Raw genomic sequence first — 20,172 nt, 5'->3', positions numbered from 1 at the left:
TCCTAGAAATAATGGGGTTTTCAAAGAACTACCGATCCTTGCTGACGTTATTATGTCCAACTTTGCGTCAATTCAGGCACCTTCAAGGTATAAATATGCCTACACCTGCCCTAGCAATCACACTGTGGTGTGGAGCAGTTCGACTATCTACTTGCCCAACGCATCTCGCTACAGCAAGTGCCGAAGGAAAGCCGACCCTCCAGCTGACGCACTGACAGAGAGGCTGCCTTTCTCTCACTGAGAATCCAGCTCCAGTGTTTCCAAGCTCCCTTTGCAGGGTGTTGGGAAATCGAGTCCCAAGACAGAGATACCAGACCTCCTTCATTCTAAAACCAAGGTACGGAGCTAATTAGACCATAAAAGAAATCTTGGATAGATTCTTGGCAAAGAAACTAAAACCTATGCTACACCATACGTACTTCTTCCCTCGTACTAGAGTTAGATTAGGTACATTGGGGTAGGCGCATTTTAGAAGCACCAGCTGAGTACTTTTAGTCTTTGTTATTCATGTATGTACTTTATGGCTTAGAAACCATACAATACTTTTACAGTATTATTTTATACTACTCTTCTTGCTGTACGCATTATACTTTACAGCCAGTATTACGATTGTAGCAGTTAATTTCTTCAGCATGAGAAAGAAGACTGTTCAATAAATATTTTTCTTGAAAACGCCCGTCTCTCTATTTCTCTGCAACTCTGGTGAAACGAAGCATGCTCGATTGACTGAGTAAAATATCTATCTATTGTTTCCACGACTCTGAAGATACGTTTTATCTTGGGGAAACAAAGTTGTCATGTTTATGCGGTTGTCAGAAACTAATCCCTTCTTGTTGTTCGAGAAAGTTTCTAGTGACCTCTGAGCTAGCTGGCCCTCACAATTAAGTCTAATATATTCGATAGGTACCTAGTCAACATAAGTCCTACGTTAATTCTATAGGATATATTATTCCAATGTGCAGAGCCTATTGGGAATATAGGAACTACACTACAACTGCATACTCTGTGCATATTTGTGACAGCAGGCAGCTTACCATTCAAGGGGCTGATGTCATACAATGGGCAAGAACAAAACAACTTTCAATTTACAGCGATACAATATTTGCCCTGACATTATTCATACTTAACAGGCTCGAATAAAACCTGTGTTATAGATCATTGTGCTTCATTTAAAAGCTGGATGAGACCTATTTAGGTATACAAATACATTTTGAAAAAGGGAGCAATCACCAGTCTCTAAGTGTATCCTACCAAGAAATGGATTTTCAAGTCATTCACGGTGGTAACTAGAAGTTATTCGAAGATAGATTTGAAAATGCTTTCTAGGGTCTCTACCAACCATACCAAAGTCACTAACTTGATCCGGAGCTGGCTACTCCTGAGGGTTGATTCTATAACGAGATATTTTCTAAACACTAAGGAACCTCCTCAGATGTACAGGTCCTACTAATGTTCTCTGGAGTCTACCATACTGTTGCTCACAAATATTTTCATTTTGATGGAGCATCCAAAAGAGGTAATAACAGAAGGCCCGAGAGGAATTTAAATTATGACAGCGAAATGTGCGTCATTTCGTGAATTTTGTGTTACGTCCCGAAATTACGTTTTTACACCACGCTGTTTTTTAATTATGCTGCTGTTCCTGACAAAAGTAAAGTATGAGGCGCAGGAACAATGCAAACAACAAGAACGTGACCGACTGCGTATCTCCAGTCGGATTGACAGCAGCACACAAAAGCCTAGGTCCAAGGACCTAAGATGGATGCCCTACCCGAGTCAACCCAGCAGGCCCCACACACTGAACCAAGACTACCCGTAACTGCCCAAGATGGTCCCCCCACGTATACATGATCGCATGGTGATGTCACTCTATGACCAGCCACATATCGGACACCAGCAATACATATCTCTGCTGTCCCCCCTCACAGCTTTCCCAGTTCATCCCCCCAAGGGTGAAGTTAACATTATTCATCGGCAGTTCCATGGCCAGGGATCATCAATAGGGAATGCACTCCTTACCTATCACACTACATAGTGCCCATATGCCATCATGGGGATAGGCATACCTTCAGACTCCCGGGAAACGCGCCCAACCAGGCTCTTACGCGTGTCTATTAAAGTATTCAGACCTACTAAACAGGTAGCACCCAGTCTGTACCACCGAAAAATGTTACTCGTACACTGTATGAAGTTATAGCAAACTTGATTTCCTGTAGATGTTTCCCCTTTTGTCCGTATTACAAAGATGAATCGTTCAATTATGTCTGCAAAATGCCAATCAGCTATGTATGATGTTAAAAACCAATAAACAAATTAAACCTAAAAGAACGTGACCGGCTGTTCCTGACAAGTGTGTTTTTCTTGGGTGGTTTTTTAAATAACAATCAAATATTGATGCGAGGAGGCATTCAGGAGAAATAAGAATGCTAAATGACAGGTTTGCATTTTGTGTATTTTTTTCAAAATATTGCATAATTACGCAAAAGCAAATTAAATACATTTTGTGCATTTCTAAGGAAAGCTACTTTAGCAATTCATCAGTCTTGTCTCTGAAACCAAGCACATTTTTATCACCATTCATCCTCCTATAAAATATTACAGAAAGCAGGATATGTAAACCATTTGTAAACCAGAAGGATGGCATTTCTTAATCTGGGTTGCAAAAGGAACGATATGTATAGCAGATTGGTGAAACACTTGTAACTAACCTGTCTTTAATAGGAAAGTTAACCATGTACTTACCTTGGAGGAGTAGAGGGCGCGTGGATTCGGCGACGAGGTCAGCAGAAAGACCTTAAACTGCTCAGGAATATCACATACGGATGGGATTTTATACTGACCAGGCCCACGTGTGTACAGGACTCCCCCGGGAGAGAACCTTAGCTCTTCCATTGTAAAAAGTCCAAGGCCTTGAACAAAAGCCCCTTCGATCTGTGAAAGAGAAACATGTGCACTATTGTAATTTAAGACATCAGGCAATATTAAAATACAATTTCACTTTTAAAATGGTAACCTTTCAGTTTGTTCAAAAGCAAGTTTACATCCATAGGCAAATGTGGCGCATGGCCAAGAAATGCAGGCATCATAAATGGAACAGGTTGTCCACGCAGGCACAGGGACTTATTACAAGGCAGATTAACTCAATTCGTGTTCTTGACAGGATAGTTTAGGCCCATTTTTAAATATTATATAGTCGAGTTGGGACATCAACTTTTAAGCTTATTTGGGAGCTGCTAAAAAGTGCCTGGCTATAGCTACACCGGAGCCTCGTGCCAATATACTGCATGAATAGATTGGCAACATCGCAATTAGTAACCATGCAAGATCCTTCAATGTGGACAGTGCTAAAGAGCATTAGCCAAGGTCTGCAAAGACATGTCTATTAGTAGTTTAAATAAACTCAGAAATTACAAGATTAATCACATTTCCACTGTCCTCAAGAGCAGGAAATATAATTTAGGGCTACTCCATGTAACAACATGCAGAATCCAATGGAACGTACTCACCTGCCCTATATCAATGCCAGGATTTATGCTGCAGCCAATGTCAATCACTATGTCTGTCCTGAGGTTCTAGGAGTAGAAGAGAAGATGGAAAAGGTGTCTTCATTTAGTCTTTGCAAAATATAAAACCCTTACTGAGAACGGGAGACCTTATCAGGAAAGTCCAAAGTCATTGAATGGGGGCCAATCCATGGCAGATTTTGAGGATACTCTCACGAGATAAAGTTAAATGCACTAAATCTAAATAAGTAATTTACATTGTCGGAGGGTTTAATTAAAATCGGACATTGACTGAACACCACAGAACCACATTGGGCAATCCTGACTGATGAAAATCATTTGCTAGCAAAGGAATTTCTATCAATGGAGTCCAACTTAGGCTTCAAAAATATGTGCTATCGATGAAGTTCAAAGTAGTCTTCAAGTATGTTATAACAATGGGGGAACTGCAGATTGGATTGTGCATTTGTAGTTATTCTGAATCTAACGTTATTCAAAGTAAAAGAGTGACAACAATTAGCATAGAATAATAGCTTCAGAAGACCTGGAAACGATATTACATGACATGAACCTGCAATGGATCAAAGCTCACAGACTTTTCCTTGTACTTGAATATAGATTCAGTCAGTCTTTTGTTGTCAAAGAATTATAAAATGAGTGGCTAATTGCCCCCATGTATGTACAGTGTAAATAATCAAACTTAGACTGAGTTGAGTGTTGTAGCACAGATATAGTCCTCCTGTCTATCTGAATCATTCTTGTGATTTGGAGTGAAACACTGACTTCACCGAGCATGAAACTGGCTGAAACTCAATGATAAATCTTACGTCCTCATCACCAATTCCACCCTCTGGACTGGCCATTCCTCCTCTGTCCATATACCACTGATTGATGCCCACACCCTCCATCTCAGTCAAAGATATGAGGATCCACTGTGATGCTGACCCCACTCTGGCACTCCAAATGCACTTGTTTGGTAGCGCCTGCTTCCATTAACCCTGCACTGTCAAACGTAGTCTCGCTTTGCTGATGTTCCCATGCAAAGCAACTCTTTCATTTGCTCTAACTTTACACAGATTCAGCTACTGCTAAATAATTTATTGCAATCTTCCCAAATTTATTTTCCAAAAATGTGCATGAGTTCAAAATGTTGCAACCTGCTGGGTGACATGGATCATCTACATCATACCAGCCATGTTTGCTCTCTCCTGATTGCTAACAGTGGGAGGTATTCTGACCAAATAATTGTGCATTATTCACTAACTCACAACAAACAAGAGCCACTTTTCATTGGTGCCCAACTCCCACACTACAGACCCATGCCAGAGCACATACGCTTTGTTTTACCCTACACGAGGTCACGTTCCACCCAATAGCCTTCACTGTAGCTTTTAAAAACTTGAATAAACTTTGCCTGCAAAGACGACCAAAGTAAGGAAAGTTTACCAATCCGCAAATGCAGACAAAGTTTCCCCACTTCACCCGAGGCAAAGTTTGGCCTACCCGGCCAGACAGCCATGACAATTTCTTGCAGCAGGATGTGGCAGTTATGACATCCAGGACATTCTGCAGCAGGAAACCGATGCACATTTAGCTAGAACAGCTGCATCAGCCCATTCCCTCTCGCCTTCCCTTGCTTCTCGCTCCACAATGGAAATGTTTTCCAGCGAAAAAGGCTGCTATAGCTTCCCTTCTTTACAGGTCTTTTGCAAAGTGCTGTGTGTGTTTTCCACCACTCTTCAATGCGCACAGTGCCAACACATTTTCAGCAGGTTCCTGTCAATCCACCATTTCCCGAATGATTAAAACACAGGGTGTTTGCCGTGTTTCCAGATATTGTGCCTGACTTGATAGCAAGGATTTCTGTGAGCTAGCCATTTGTCAACCAGTGATGAAAATAGAATGGTCTTGTGCATACAGACTGAATTATGTAATTATTAGGTAGATATATTTTTTGCTCATCTTGGCATCACAGACACTAATACTGAGCCTATGGTCTTCCACCTACTTAAAGTGCTTAGTCTTCACTAGTCTAAAAAGTTGAGATCTCTACATATTTAGTTCAAAGCCTCCCAGACAGTGCAGCTGTCTGGTTTACAAAGACTTCTTGGGAACATTAGGAAAGTTGCCCTCGGAATGCATTCCGCCTATTGCTTACCATTGGCTTTGTGGTATGCAACTCACATTTGCTTGCTTTCTATTTAGTGTCTTTATTTGTTTTATGCTGCTCAGCACGCCTTGTATCCCTATTGAAGAGAATAGCGTGTTTACTGTATTCTACCATGAGCACTCACTTTCTGTAAACAGGCCTTTACATTTTGTTCTTATCTTGACACATTTGCTGTGCATTCAAAGGCAGAGGTCAAATGTCGAATTCGTTTTTCCGAGGAAGTGTGGTGTATACCTTTCTTTCTCTGACTTCAAAGTCAAAGGATTTATGTCACAATCTTGCTGGGGATTGAGGCGTGCTGGAGGAAGGCTGCAAAATGTTATTTTTTCCTAGCACACAACAAAATGTAAATGTCCGCAAATGAACTGAGCAAATATTTCAGAATATATCAAATTCGGAAAGCACTAATGAAGCACAGTTTTTCGCAGTTCTGAAGTGCGCTGGACACAAATATTTGAATACCATCCAAACCAGTCAATACACTAGGTGATGCCATTTTCACACATTATTTGTGCGCTGTATAGTTTTAGCAGTAAAACTGTATGTCTGTGCAAATGTAATAGTCATTACAATTGAACATGTGTTGTCTGTAGGTAGTGCGCTGTCACACCCTCTACTCTCCTCTGCTATGCCAATCTGCTCTATGCAAATCCACACCACTCTACTTCACAACTTTCTACACCACTCCATGACACCCTACTCCACTCCACCGATGCCACTCTACTCCACTCTACTCCATGCCACTCTACAACACTACTCCATTCTATGACACTCTACGCCACTCCATTCTATGCAACATCACTCTAGGCCACTCTATGCCACTCCATGATGCTCCACTCTACTCTAAGACACTCTACTCCATTTCACTTTACTCCATTCTATGCCACTCTACTCCATTCTATGCTACTCTACTCCAAGACACTATACTCCACTCTGCACCAAGCTATGCAACTTCACTTTAGGCCGCTCTACTCCACTCTATGCGACTCCACCATATGACACTCCACTCCACCTCAAAACACTCTATGCTACTCTACGCCACTCCATTGTACAAAACTCTATGCTACTTTACTCTATGTCACTCTACTTCACTCAATGGTACTCTACTCTACTCTATAACACTTTACTCCACTCTACACCACTCTATGCCACTCCACTTTACACCACTCCACACTACGACACTACTCCACGCTACTCCACTCTACGACACTCTCCTCCACTCCACTCTATGACACTCTGTACTACTCCACTCTATTACATGACACTCTACGGCCCTCCACTCTATGCCACTCATATCTACTCCACTCTATTACACTCTATGCCACTGTAACCCGCTCCACCACACTTTATTCTATGACATTTCCCTCTATGCTCATCTCCATGACAATCTACTCCATGCCACTCTATTCCACTCTGTCACTCCACGACAATCTATGACCATGTCAACATCCCTCTACATCACTCTACATAACTCGACAACACTCCATACCACTCTATGCAACTCCATAACACTCTACGACTCTCCACTCAGTGACCACATCAACATCACTCCACATCACTCCACGACACTTCATGCTACTATACTCCATTCCACTCTACGCCACTCCACTCTACACCACTGTACTCCACTCAATGCCACTCCACTCCACTCCACTCCATATCACTCTCCCCTAGGTCACTAACCTTTAGCCACACTGAACTGCAGCCATACTGGTTTACAACATGGCTAAAACACATTGGCAAAGCTCTTGCTTAGGTGAGACCTATTGGCTCTACTGATGCCTGTTATTTTTTCTTCAGTTTTAACTATTTTTGTAGGCCTTCCTTCCCCTTCTTTCTTTAATGGAACGTTTTTAGGTCTTGTCTACGCAGTTCATGCACTGTGCTGCATTGAGACACATATTGTTTACAGTTCAGTGGGCTTAAAACCACCCACAGTGTACCATTTGTTGTTTTCATTGTCACTCTTATTTCCAATCTTTTGATTGCTTAGCTTACGTAGGCTTCCTTTCCTTTCCTGTGATAGCTACTCTATGGAGCATGGACCAAGAATGTGTGTTCTTTCTCTTCTTTGTGCTTCCTTATCTTTTTGCAACGCACTAGTTATTTTTTTATTTGATAAACTTTGTGGTATTATTCCTGGATGTGTAATGTGCTTTCCTACTTTTAACACAGGAATATAGCATCCTATTTATGTTGCTTTCACCCTACCTGCTGTCTCTATTGATGCTTTAGTAACTTACACCCACAAATGTACTATTGTACACCCCTCTACTCTAATCCATTTCCACTCCACAGCATTCCACTCTACACCACTCCTCTCTATGCCACTCCTCTCTACACCTCTCCACACAATGGCACTTTATGGCACTCAACTCAACTCACTCCACTCTATGCCATTCTACTCCACCAGACTCAACACCACTCAACTCCACTTCAGCCCATTCCACTCTGTCACTCTTTACCACTCTACTGTACACTACTCTACTGTATGCCACTTTACGCCATATCACTCTACTCCATGCCACTTAACTCCATGTCACTCCACTCTACTCCGTGGCACTCCATTCCACGCTACTCAACTTCACATCATTCCATTCTATACCACGCTACTAACTTTTAGTCATGCTGAGCAGCAGCCATGCTTCTGTACAACATGGCTAAAAGACATTGGAAAAGTCAATAGCTCTCACTTTGCCAATGCTCGTTTCCATTGAAGCAGTTTTTGGGGGTTATGCTAAACATTTATTTTTGTTGTAGTCTTTACTTATTCCTACATTTTATGGCTATTTTTCAATTCACTGTTTTAATACAAAGCTTTATGTACTGTATTTGATGCTCTTTAAAGCATCACAATCATGCCTTCAGATGAGGTGCGGTTAATATGGGATGCAAGAGACAACCCAGTGAGAAACACATATCAGTTACATTTCTTCCGTGGTGCACAAGAAACCTGGGAGTATGGCAGCATATCTTCATGCAGTCACAAGTCACTGCATTTACAGAACCTGGCATTTCCATGTTCTGGCTGAAATAAGTTCTAAAGGACATTGCTAAAATGATGGTCTTGTACTGAAATATTTGATGTTTAAGAAGCGTGATGAGAGGTCCAACAAACCACTCTGCTCTTATTTTACAATGGAGGCTCCACCACTGGAGCGGATTTGTTGCAGGGAGTGATCCCCTACTGATATCCACTAGATTGACTGGGTACCCCTTCTAATCTCTCAACCACAGAGCCCTTAGAGAAGGTAAAGAACTAAGATAATTCTATTATTATTTGGCATCAGTGGTTAATTTGAGCTGGTGGTTGCAGGTGGGACACAACAACACTCATTTTACGAGACCGGTGCATATTTTTCATCATCAGACTTTAACCCAAAACAAGAGAGAGAGAGAGAGAGAGAGAGAGAGAGAGATAGTGAGAGAGAGAGGCAGGAAAGGGATAAAGGAGGAGAAAGATGGGAAATCTGTGACAAAGATAGAAAGGAGGGATGAAAAAGAGCTTGCAACAGCGAGATAAATAGGTAGGGAGTGTTTCAAGGTGGATTAACAAGGGATGAGGTAGAATCCACGCTATTCAACACTTCAACATTCAATAGCACCAGCCTCGGACTTCTAAGCAAAACATTTGGTCCTGCACTTATTCTTTTACAGATAACTCACTGGTTTTAATAACACGCCGTGCCATGGTATAGACTCGACACAGCCCCAACCCAGCATGAACAGAACATGAGAAATGGTTGGCAGAAGTGAGTACTTATTCACTGAAGAAGCTCTGCAAGACTCACTGATCTACTCTGTACCCCCATGGTTGTAAGCGAACAGTAATGAGGTTAGGAGTTTGCAAAAACAGCTTCTCCACGCGGGATGGAATGGCACCTCAGTAATGTGGGTTACCAGCAGGTTACATGGAGAAATACATGGCCAAGAAGGAGAATCTGAGCAAAACTGGAATAGAACGATCCATGTGAACCATAGAATGGAGAGTAAAGCTCCAGATGCCCCTGAGGTACCCTAAAACAATATCATCTTACTGATATTTCATACATTCGCCACAGATACTGTCCATCAGTAACATAAGAAGCCTGGATACCCTCTCGGGTTATTAGTGTGCTATACAAATCAATATAACATAACATCTGGTGGTCTGGAGTCAGAAGAACCAGCGTGAAGAGGAATTGTGAAGCACCATTTTAGGGAAGGAGAGCCAGTGATCACTGAGCTTTTATGGGCTAAGTAGGCAATCTTATTACAAGCAGTGTACCTGTGGAAATCTTTCAATAGTCATAGTGTGCTTATAATGTCGCCAGTTGCAATGTCAGATCTCTTTTTAAAGGAGATAAAAAGCCATTTTAAATATTATTTACCTTGTGATCTCCGGTCAGACAGTCAATTTCGACCTCAGAACAAGCCACTCCATAGACAAAATACTCGCTCGTGTGACCTTGCTTTTTCTCCCAGTCCATCTCTCTGCCATACCCTCTGGAAGGAAGAAACAATAGTAACTGAATAAACAAGAGCACTACTCTTGATTCAGTATAGTGTCTCTTACAGAGCCATCGGTTTAAATCTCAGCAACTGCATCTCCAGCTGAAAATCAAGCTGACAATTTACAAACTTAGTAGGTGAACAAGATTAGGACGGAACTGGTGTAAAATAAAAAGCAAAATGTTTTGAGGTGTACTTTGGATCTCAGTCAAGAGCAGACAATACTGTTAAGTACAAGAAACAATTGATGGAAAGAATGCTGGACAATGCAAACATTCACACCCACTCACAAATATCCGGATTGTTTCCGTTCCAGGAAGACCTGGCTTGGCAGTATGGGCTGGACTGTTCCCATGAGGCACAGGGTCAAGACTGATTTGCATATGGCCAGGTCGAAACTGGGGTGGCATGGTGAGCAAAAGAATGATGGATTTAACCCAGAACTCTTGACTGGGAGTGAATGTTTTGATTTGTTCTGCATTCCGTCCATCAGCCATGTGTCTTTTGCTTCATCGCCCTAAGTGCGCCGGGTATGTCCAGACGTGGGTCCCGGGCTCACTGTGCCACTGGATTCAAGCTATCCTGGCTGCAGAGGGGTGAAACCCTGAAACCGGTCCTAGGATGCTTGTTTCCGGTCCAGGGAGGACCTGGCTTGGCAGTTCGGGCTAGACTGTTCCCATGAGGCACAGGATCATGACCGATTTGCATATGGCCAGGTCTAAACTGGGGTGGCATGGTGAGCAAAAGAATGATGGATTTAACCCAGAGCTCTTGACTGGGAGTGAATGTTTTGATTTGTTCTGCATTCCGTCCATCAGCCATGTGTCTTTTGCTTCATCGCCCTAAGTGCGCCGGGTATGTCCAGACGTGGGTCCCGGGCTCACTGTGCCACTGGATTCAAGCTATCCTGGCTGAAGAGGGGCGAAACCCTGAAACTGGTCCTAGGATGCTTGTTTCCGGTCCAGAGAGGACCTGGCTTGGCAGTTCGGGCTAGACTGTTCCCATGAGGCACAGGATCATGATCGATTTGCATATGGCCAGGTCTAAACTGGGGGGCATGGTGAGCAAAAGAATGATGGATTTAACCCAGATCTCTTGACTGGGAGTGAATGTTTTGATTTGTTCTGCATTCTGTCCATCAGCCATGTTTCTTTTGCCTTCTCCCCCTACGTGCGCCGGGTATGCCCAGCCCTGGGTTCCGGGCTCACTGTGCCACTGGATTCAAGCTATCCGGGCTTAAGAGGGGTGATACCCCGAAACCGGTTTCAGGATGCTTCTTTCCGGTCCAGGGAGGCCCTGGCTTGGCAGTTAGGGCTGGATTGTTCCCATGAGGCACAGGGTCTAGACTAATTTGCATATGTCCAGGTCTAAACTGGGGTGGCATAGTGAGCAAAAGAATGATGGATTTAACCCAGATCTCTTGACTGTGGGTCAATGTTTTGATTTGCTCTGCATTCTGTCTATCAACCATGTGTCTTTTAATACTGTTAAGTACAACATGGTTACTATTTGATTATATATTTGAAATGTGAGTTTGCAAATATTTTTTTTTCTATTAGTCGTTTTACTACTTAAATTATCTGTGCTGATAATTATATGACAGAAACGGGGAGCAGGAGAAAGTTACCTACTTGTAATAATGGTTCTCCAGCAGTAGCATCTGATTTGGATTGTGGTACTCTGCTGACCTTATGTTATATTTGACTGCATGATACCAAAACAGAAGAGAACTGCAGTTGTGACAACTTCGTCTAGGGACAAGGGGCCAGATGTAGGAAGCCCTTTACTGGTCGGTAACGGCTGAAAATCGGTATTTTCGGCCGTTACCGACCGGTATTGAGCTTTCGGGATGTAGGAGACCGAAAATCGTCCGAATCTGTAAATTTACCGAATCTGTAAATTTACCGAATCGGTAAAATACCGAATCGGAAATATTACCGAATCGGTAATTTTACCGATTCGCAACGGTTTGCGATTCGGTAAATTTACCGAATCGGTAAATTTACTGAATCGGTAAAGTTACCGATTCGGTAAAATACCGAATCGGTAAATAAGAAGTAGTAAAAATGGATATTGAGATGTAGGGATGCTCAGAAATACCGAATTTGCTTGAAATTCGGTATTTAAGAGTCGGTATTTACCATGGATTGGAATCAGGTGGTAAACAGGTGCAACCTATAAAATTGGACCCAAAATGCAATTCTTCTTGCACAATGGCGGCATTTTATGTCATTGCAAGACGGCTATGGCTACAGGAGGAAGGAGAGAGGGAATGGCAGAGAGAGGAGCAGGTGTACAGACAGAGGATAACCCTGTTCATGCTCACAGAGGCAGAGATACTCCAGAGGTACAGATTGGCCCCAGACACCATCACGGAACTCATCAGGGACCTACACCCACTGTTGGAGCACACTACCATAAGGGCACTCGCTATTCCTCCTCACGTGCAGGTGCTGTGCAGCCTACACATGCTTGCCTCTGGGAGCTACCAGAGTGTGGTTGCTGCGGTAGGTGGGGTGACCCAGAGCAGCCTGTCAAAGTTTTTCCACAAATTCCTTGACGCCATGTTACAGAGGATGGAGCATTATATATCTTTTCCTGCAACCCATGCTGAACTGGTCCAAACAAAATCTGACTTCTACCAGATGGCACGTTTCCCCAATATAATTGGCTGCATTGATGGCACGCACATTCCCATTTGTCCCCTGCTGCCACCGAATATATATATACAGGAATGGGAAGTCCACCCACACCATCAATGTGCAGGTGATCTGCAATGCAAAGTTCGCCATTAATGACCTTGTGGCAAAATTCCCTGGGAGTACCCACGACTCCTATATATTTCAAAACAGTGGCATCTATGCACGGCTGACTGCAGGGGAATTTGGGGAAGGATACCTCCTAGGTAAGACACAGTGTGCGACCCCTATAACACCTATTGCAGTAAGAAGTACATGAATGAATGTGAGTAATGTATTCCCATTACCTTTTAGGAGACAGTGCATATGCCCTCTGCTCCTTCATACTCGCACCCTACCTCAATCCCTCAACACCCAGCCAAAGGAGATATAACCGGGCACACAAGAGCACACGTAATGTGGTTGAGCGAACATTTGGTATCTGGAAAAGCAGGTTCAGATGCTTGCACAAGAGCGGAGGTGCAAGGCAGTATACCCCCATCACCTGCTGTAAGATCATTGCTGCCTGTGCTATGTTGCACAATCTCGCTGTAAAGAGGGGTACTGAGGTGGAGTTGTCAGACTATGAGGATCATGACGACGACATTGCTGTGCCTGAAAGACAACCTGCTGGAGTGTCAACACCAAGTGATGGCAGATACAGACGTGAGGAAATAACACGCAACTATTTCTGAGTAAGTGATGAGACAGAGACCTATATTGAAAGCACGTGAATGTGTTTTATTTAGTATATTTCTAGGTATGTTAAAGAACAAAAGTGCAACAGTAAGCATTTCACAGCAATGCTCACAGTGAGCAAACACACACAAACAGGTGTTGAATCCACCCAACGTAGTTGTATATTGTCACTAGGCAGGTTTAAATGGCACAAATGTGCAACAGAAATATTATCATCTAGAAATTGAATGTCCAATGGCACTAGGCAATAGTATTAACTGTTCATTTGCGGCCACGCTTTGCACTGGCAGGTGTATGTGGCTCACCCTGTTCACTGGGCGTTTGGCCTGTACCCTCACCCTGTCGCCTGCTGCTCCTCCTTGTCTCTACGACATGGGGGCTTGCCGTGCTGCTCCTACTGGTGCTACCTTCAGTGTCTGGCACGTGAATAGCAGCAGCTTGTGCACTTTGAGCATTGAGTAGAGCCTCCAGCGCACTGGTCATTCCAGCTATGCCCCTTGTCAGCTGATTGCTGCTTTGAGTCAGTACTTCCTGACTATTCATGATACGCCTGCATAGCAGGGATGTGGCTGTTGCCAGGCGGTGGATAGATTTCTCAGTTCTCTCTGCACGCTGCCTCTCCCTGTGCCTTAATGTTATTTCAGAGTCCAGTTTTGTGCACAGTTGCTGCATGGATTGGGTCATGTCATGTATGCCTGTTGCCATGCTCTTGTTAACTTCCACCAGTTCCCTGATGCCCTTACCAATTTCCTGCATGTTGATGTTGAGGTTGCGCATTTGTCTTTGACAGGACATGATGCCCTTGCCCTGCATCCTCTGAATCCTGACCATGGATCCCTCCAGGCCTTGGAAGACACTGGACCCCTCCCCACGTGCACCTACACTCCTTCCTTGTACTGTGCGGCGTCTAGTGATACGTGGTACAGGCTCTGTGCTGGGCTGCAGTGTGGCAGGGATGTCAGCTTCAGGCAAGTTTTGTGACTCTTCACCCACCATTTCACCAGCAGCTGTCTCCATTACAATCAGTGGGGAAACGACATGCCTCCTGCTAGGGTGTGCAGCAGGTGTTTCAGTTTCAAGGGATGCTGGCATTTCGGGTGACGAAACCAATAGTGGGGACTGTGAAGGTCTTGGGGAGGCCTGCATTTCTTCCCTGATGTCAGGTTCTTGGGAAGGTGGCTGCCCACTCGGAACACCTGTGTCCTGTGATGCACTGGGACCTGGCTCATGACTGTCATCCCTCTCGTGTGCCGTGCCTTCTGCCTCCTGAGACTGCCTTCTGGATGTGTGACCTGTGGACATATGACCACATATCAGCTAGGTGCAAATGTCTCACAGCCACTACATTTAAACATATGAAATTGCACTTATTACATGCTGCCTGCCCTTCATTATGTCTGCATTCATTTGCCTTACTTGGTGGTTACAGTGCTGTGTGACATGCTCTTTCATTAACTGACTACATGTACCATGATGCATTGCTACTGTTTAGCACAGACACACTGGGACTGGGGCAACTTAGCTGCAAGGGGTGAGGGATGGGTGAGGGGGATTGCTGTGCATGAATCTTACCTTTTCTAGTTGCAGCTTTCGCCGAGCTGTCCACTTCTCCCAGTCCATGGACGCTTTCAGGCTCCAAGGTTGTGGCTACCATCTCCTCCAGGTCGGTGAGGGGGGGTGCTGTGTTCTTTCCTCCACCTGTTTGCGAGGCCTGTTTGTGGTGGTCAGCTAATTTTTTTTTTGTGAGGCTCCTTAGGTCATAGAACCTCTTTTTTAAATCTTTAATGACTCTGGTGGTCACTCCCACTGCATTTACTTTCTCTAGGATTTCAAGCCAATGCTTCCTTTTTGCTGATTCAGGCCCAGTAAGGGAATGCCTTCCAAACAGTATGTGGTGCACCTTTACCACCTCCTCCACAAGGACCTGGAGCTCCATGCTGCTGAATTTGAGCTTTCTTTTTCTTTCTGTCTGCTCTGTGTCCTTGCTGCTTGCCATGTTTACATTTTCAAAGAGCACAAACTCTGTCTGCTGCTGCTCCCTGTCTCTCTGCTCCAACTGCCTCTCCAGAACCTTCTAATTAGTTGCAGCTGCCTGTGTAGCCACTTCCTGGTAGGAAGGGGGAGGGTGGTTGCACCTGATTGGCTGTTGTGTTCAGTTTCACTTTTGCTTGCTGTCCGATTCGGTATTTACCGATTCGGTATTTACCGATTCAGTAATTACCGAATCGGTATTTCCAATGCATTCCTATGGGCCTTTTGGCCCATAGGGATGAATGGGAAATACCGATTCGGTAAATACCGATTCGGTAATTACCGATTCGGTATTTTCCGAAAGTCCTATACCGAATTTTACCGATTCGGTAAAAAATACCGATTTTTTCCCCTACATCTCATTTACCGATTTTTGAATACCGAATCGGTAAAATTCGGTATTTAAGAATCGGTAAATTCTGATTACCTACATCTAGCCCTTAGTGTAGTGTAAATCGTCAGACAGACCAGTTTTCAGTAAGAACAACTGTCTGGATTCCAATGATATGCTATCAGATTTTATGTAGAAACACCTTGTGAATCTCATAATCTTGTAAAACTGTTTCGAAAAGGTAATCGAATCGTTCAGAAGGACTTGAAGAAAGTAAGGCTTTACAAATGTACCTAAAAGAGATAAAGTTAAGTCTCCCTTGAGAAGTATCAGAAGTGTGACTTCAGCATAACAACACTGTAAGATCGTTTCAGTTGTTCTTCTATGTGGAGAAACAACTGGATTAGTACAACAGCACTGGGGAATCCTGTGGAGAATCAGGCTCAAAAAAGATTCAGGAATTCCCATGAATGCAAAGAACCTGGTTCAAAGAGAGAAGACACTTCACTCTTTCTAAAAAGTCTGATTTCTACTTCCGCTTTCTCTTCATGAATAGTTTATTGTAGACCCACTAGAACATTGTTGAGGCACGTTGGTTGGGGTCAAATCACCAGAAAGATCATAACGTTCAATAGTCCACAAGGGTGGAATAAGCGGGTCTTCGACACGCCATTAATATATTTATGCGCAATCCTGATTCCAATGTTTAGGACTCCATTACAGTCAGACATTATGATTGACCAAAATCACACTAATGGGTCTCCACGGTGTAACACTTGCACCAATATTGATAATCTGAGAGGTCAGCACAATACTAGGAGGAGGGTGTCAAGGAAGTCCATATCAGCTCTTTCTCTCACAGTCAATGTCAAGAGAAGTGAGAGGTTTGGCATGAGTACGTCACATCACTGGAACTTTTAAGAAAAAAAATACAGTCAAGGCAGTAGCATGATCGATGTGCTCTCAGAGGTTCTTGCACAGTTATGCCTGGATGTACTCGTCTGGTTTTCTGCTTATGTAGAAAGTGAAAAGATGACTATGCTGTTTGATGAATTTTGTCTCCTCCTTGAGAATGAGTACCTTTAGAAATGTATGCAGAGAAAGTCAACTGGAAAAGCTATTGGGATTTCTTAATCTTGTAAACCCTTTGTGCAACAGTTTTAAAATGTAGGCCTTTAAAAGAGCTCTGTAACATCCGCACTGACATTGCATCCTGATCTATCCCAATGGCCAAACAGTACATGCACTCTTCTAGGGATAGTGACAGAGGAAGCCAATTTCCTTCACTCTATGACTTCTACTGTTGCACCCACCATGTGTTTATATGTTTCCACCCCCCCTGATGCCATGCTTTGCCCAGAGGCAGCAGGATGGCAAGCATCTTAAGATGCTGAGAGGTGATTATCTCTGACCAGTGGGTCTCAAGTCATCAATTATTGCCTTTCTCAAAGACCGTCCTCTTCTTTCCACTGGATCTCCCTTGTTTTTTTTTTAATTGTTTTTATTGGTTATATAACAATTACCAGAAAGACAATTGGCCTGTGCAAATTTCAAGGTTACAATAAGTACTAAACATTTGAGACGATGATTCTCATCATCCCCTGCCCTACCCACTTCAGTCACAATGCAATCCAAGTAACACACCACCCACCCCAACCTTTCAATCATCCCCGGAATCATCATCTGAGCTATCATTGTCAGACTCAGGACTGGGGTCCCAGATGTCCCCCCTGTAAGTATTCCAGTCAGTCCACATTTTGGTCCACTTTCAGGGGCATTTCCGATTCAGATAAACAGCCCTTTCAGTAATCATGGCAACATCCATGTCCCTGCACCATGAGGCCTAATGTCGCCCACGTTTGCCCATGCCGTGATAAGTCGTTTCGTTCCCCCGATGTAAAATTTTAAGCTGAACAAGCCTGAGTCTGGCCAGAATTCCCACCTCTCTGGGCGAAGAGAGTGCTGCCTGCCACTCTGCATCATCCGTGGCACCAATGTCTGCAGCCTACTTTTCATGCAAGGCTGCCGTGGGATCTGATTGATTATTAATCAATTTGCGGTATGTGAATGAAGTGGCACGTTTAGGCATAAAATCTGTGAGAAGCCTATCTTCTAGGGGAGAAGCCTCGGGCACGTCTAAGTTCTGGGGTAGTACTGCCAGTAGTGCATGTCTAATTTGTATGTAACGGAATGTTTCAGTAGGTGCAAGCTCGTATTGTCGTCTAAGCTGATCAAACGGGATGACAGTCCCCTTGTCCCACAGGTCGGCAACTGTGGATATACCAATGCTGTCCCAGTGTTCAAATCCCCTGCTGTTCCTAAGCGACCCTAGCTGTTTCGCGTCCCAAAGAGGAGTGAGTTTGGTGATGGTCTCCCTCCACCCCAAATGTGCCAGAGCTGTGTACCAAAGCATGCCAGTGTGTTTCGTTGGGCCTTCCAGCTTCAGCGCCCGTCTCCTGTTATACAAGGCCGCCAACCTATTGTCTGTTCCTAGCTGCGCCCTATCTGCCTTGTATGAAGGGTCTGTTTGAGGGGCGTGTATCCGTTGATTTATGACTTTGAGGTGTGTTGCCCAATAGTAAAGGCGTATGTTAGGGAGTGCTATGCCACCATCGTACCAGCTGCGGTGCAATTTAGCCTGAGCAATGCGCGCCGGTCTGCTGCCCCAGAGGAGGGTGGACACCAGTGCTGCTATCTGCTTAAAATAACACAAGGGTACCTGGATCTCCTTTTAGTAGACCCTATTCTGCAGCAGGATCTGAGATCTCTTGTCCAGAAATACACTATTTTATTTATTTATTTATTTATTTCATTTGTTACGCGTAACAGCTACCCACAAAGGGTTTCCCGGCGCGGAGATTTGTAAAGGTAAGCAACACTACGGAATATGAAATTTAGATGTTAAATAGCCAGGTTTTTAGGCTTTTGCGAAATCTGCCATAATTATCTTCCATTCGAACTGCAAGAGGCATGGAGTTCCACAACATTGGGCCTTGAAAGCGAAAAGACCTGCCTCCTACGCGGGAAAGCTTAAATCTGGGAATAGTGAATTTCTTTTGGGTACAGGAGCGCAATGATCGAGACGGAAGGTACGGGTGGACCAGTGTCATCAGATATTTCGGGGCTCTGGCCATGTTTATTTCGTGCATAATGCAAAGTGCCTTAAATCTGATCCGCTTTTCCACCTTCAACCAGTGCAAATCTCGCAGGTATTTAGTGGTTGAGGTGTGTCTGGGAATTCTGCATATTAGCCCAGCTGCAGAATTTTGGACTACCTGTAGCTTACGAATTAGTGCTTTATTTGCACCCAAGTACAGGACATTTCCGTAATCAATACGGGAGGTAATCAAAGCATTCACCACCGTCTTCTTGGTTGGCTCAGGTAGCATCCAACATATTTTCTTCAGCCATTTTAAGATGGCAAAGCATGTTCCTGCAGTTTTTTCCACCTGCTTATGCATCTTAAGCGCATCGTCTATAATGACTCCAAGATTGCGTGCTTGAGTCACTGGGACGGGAATCTTGCCCATCTCAGTTGGCCAGTGGTGGGGGCCCCACACATTTTTGTTATTCCCTAGGATGATAACCTCCGTTTTGTCCCCATTCAGTTGGAGAAAATTATCCTGCATCCATCTTGCGATTTTCTTCAGGCCACTTTTCAGGGTGGACTCATCTTCCACTGTCTCAGAAGTCAGGGAAACAACAAGTTGGGAATCATCCGCATAAGAAAACATCACTAATTCTGTTTCTTCCACAATCTTAGCCAGAGGGCTCATGTATAAATTAAATAATAAAGGACTCAAAATTGATCCCTGGGGAACACCATGTTCAAAATACACTATTACGGTAGTGCCATGTGGGTAACATGGGAAGAAGTTCTATTGCAGGTATTTCTTGGTGCTTAAGAATAGTGGGGGCTTACACTCCACCTGGGATATGTGACTCCTGAACTGATTCATGGAAAGGAAAAGTGCAAAAAGTCTCCTTAGCATTGATACTAGAAATCTTGAACCTAGAATACTCAATGTTGTCGCTCGATCTTCAGGGTGCCTACTTCCATTTCTACCAAAGAAATGTTCCTGCAAGTTCCTTAGTTCCGTGGTGGCTGCAGTGCACTAGCTCTTTGTGTCCTGCTGTTGAGACTTACATCTGCTTTAAGAGTGGTCGTAAAGGTTCTTGCTGTCAATGCAGCACACTTCAGAGGGAGGGGGATCTCTGTATCTCTGGTGAATGGATAGTGAAGGCAAAAACTCAGTAAGGGCATTGCAT

At 43.8% G+C, this 20,172-nt stretch overlaps 1 protein-coding gene across 2 annotated transcripts in view; it reads right to left on the bottom strand.

Annotated features, from left to right (window-relative positions):
- Nucleotides 1-20,172, bottom strand: part of LOC144822536 (aldehyde oxidase-like) — a 578,143-nt gene that overhangs the window by 39,412 nt on the left and 518,559 nt on the right. For both annotated transcript variants that reach the window (XM_078680182.1, XM_078680181.1), the window contains exons 31-33: nt 10,044-10,158; nt 3,507-3,572; nt 2,743-2,931 (exon numbers count right to left, since the gene is read on the bottom strand). In XM_078680182.1, coding sequence (XP_078536308.1) covers nt 2,743-2,931; nt 3,507-3,572; nt 10,044-10,158 — 370 coding nt within the window. The remainder of the gene's footprint in view (nt 1-2,742; nt 2,932-3,506; nt 3,573-10,043; nt 10,159-20,172) is intronic.

The sequence above is a fragment of the Lissotriton helveticus genome, chromosome 3_1 (genome assembly GCF_964261635.1).
Source record: "Lissotriton helveticus chromosome 3_1, aLisHel1.1, whole genome shotgun sequence".
Taxonomy (NCBI): domain Eukaryota; kingdom Metazoa; phylum Chordata; class Amphibia; order Caudata; family Salamandridae; genus Lissotriton; species Lissotriton helveticus.
Note: the sequence above shows the minus strand (reverse complement) of the source record. Positions and strands in the feature narration are given on the sequence as shown.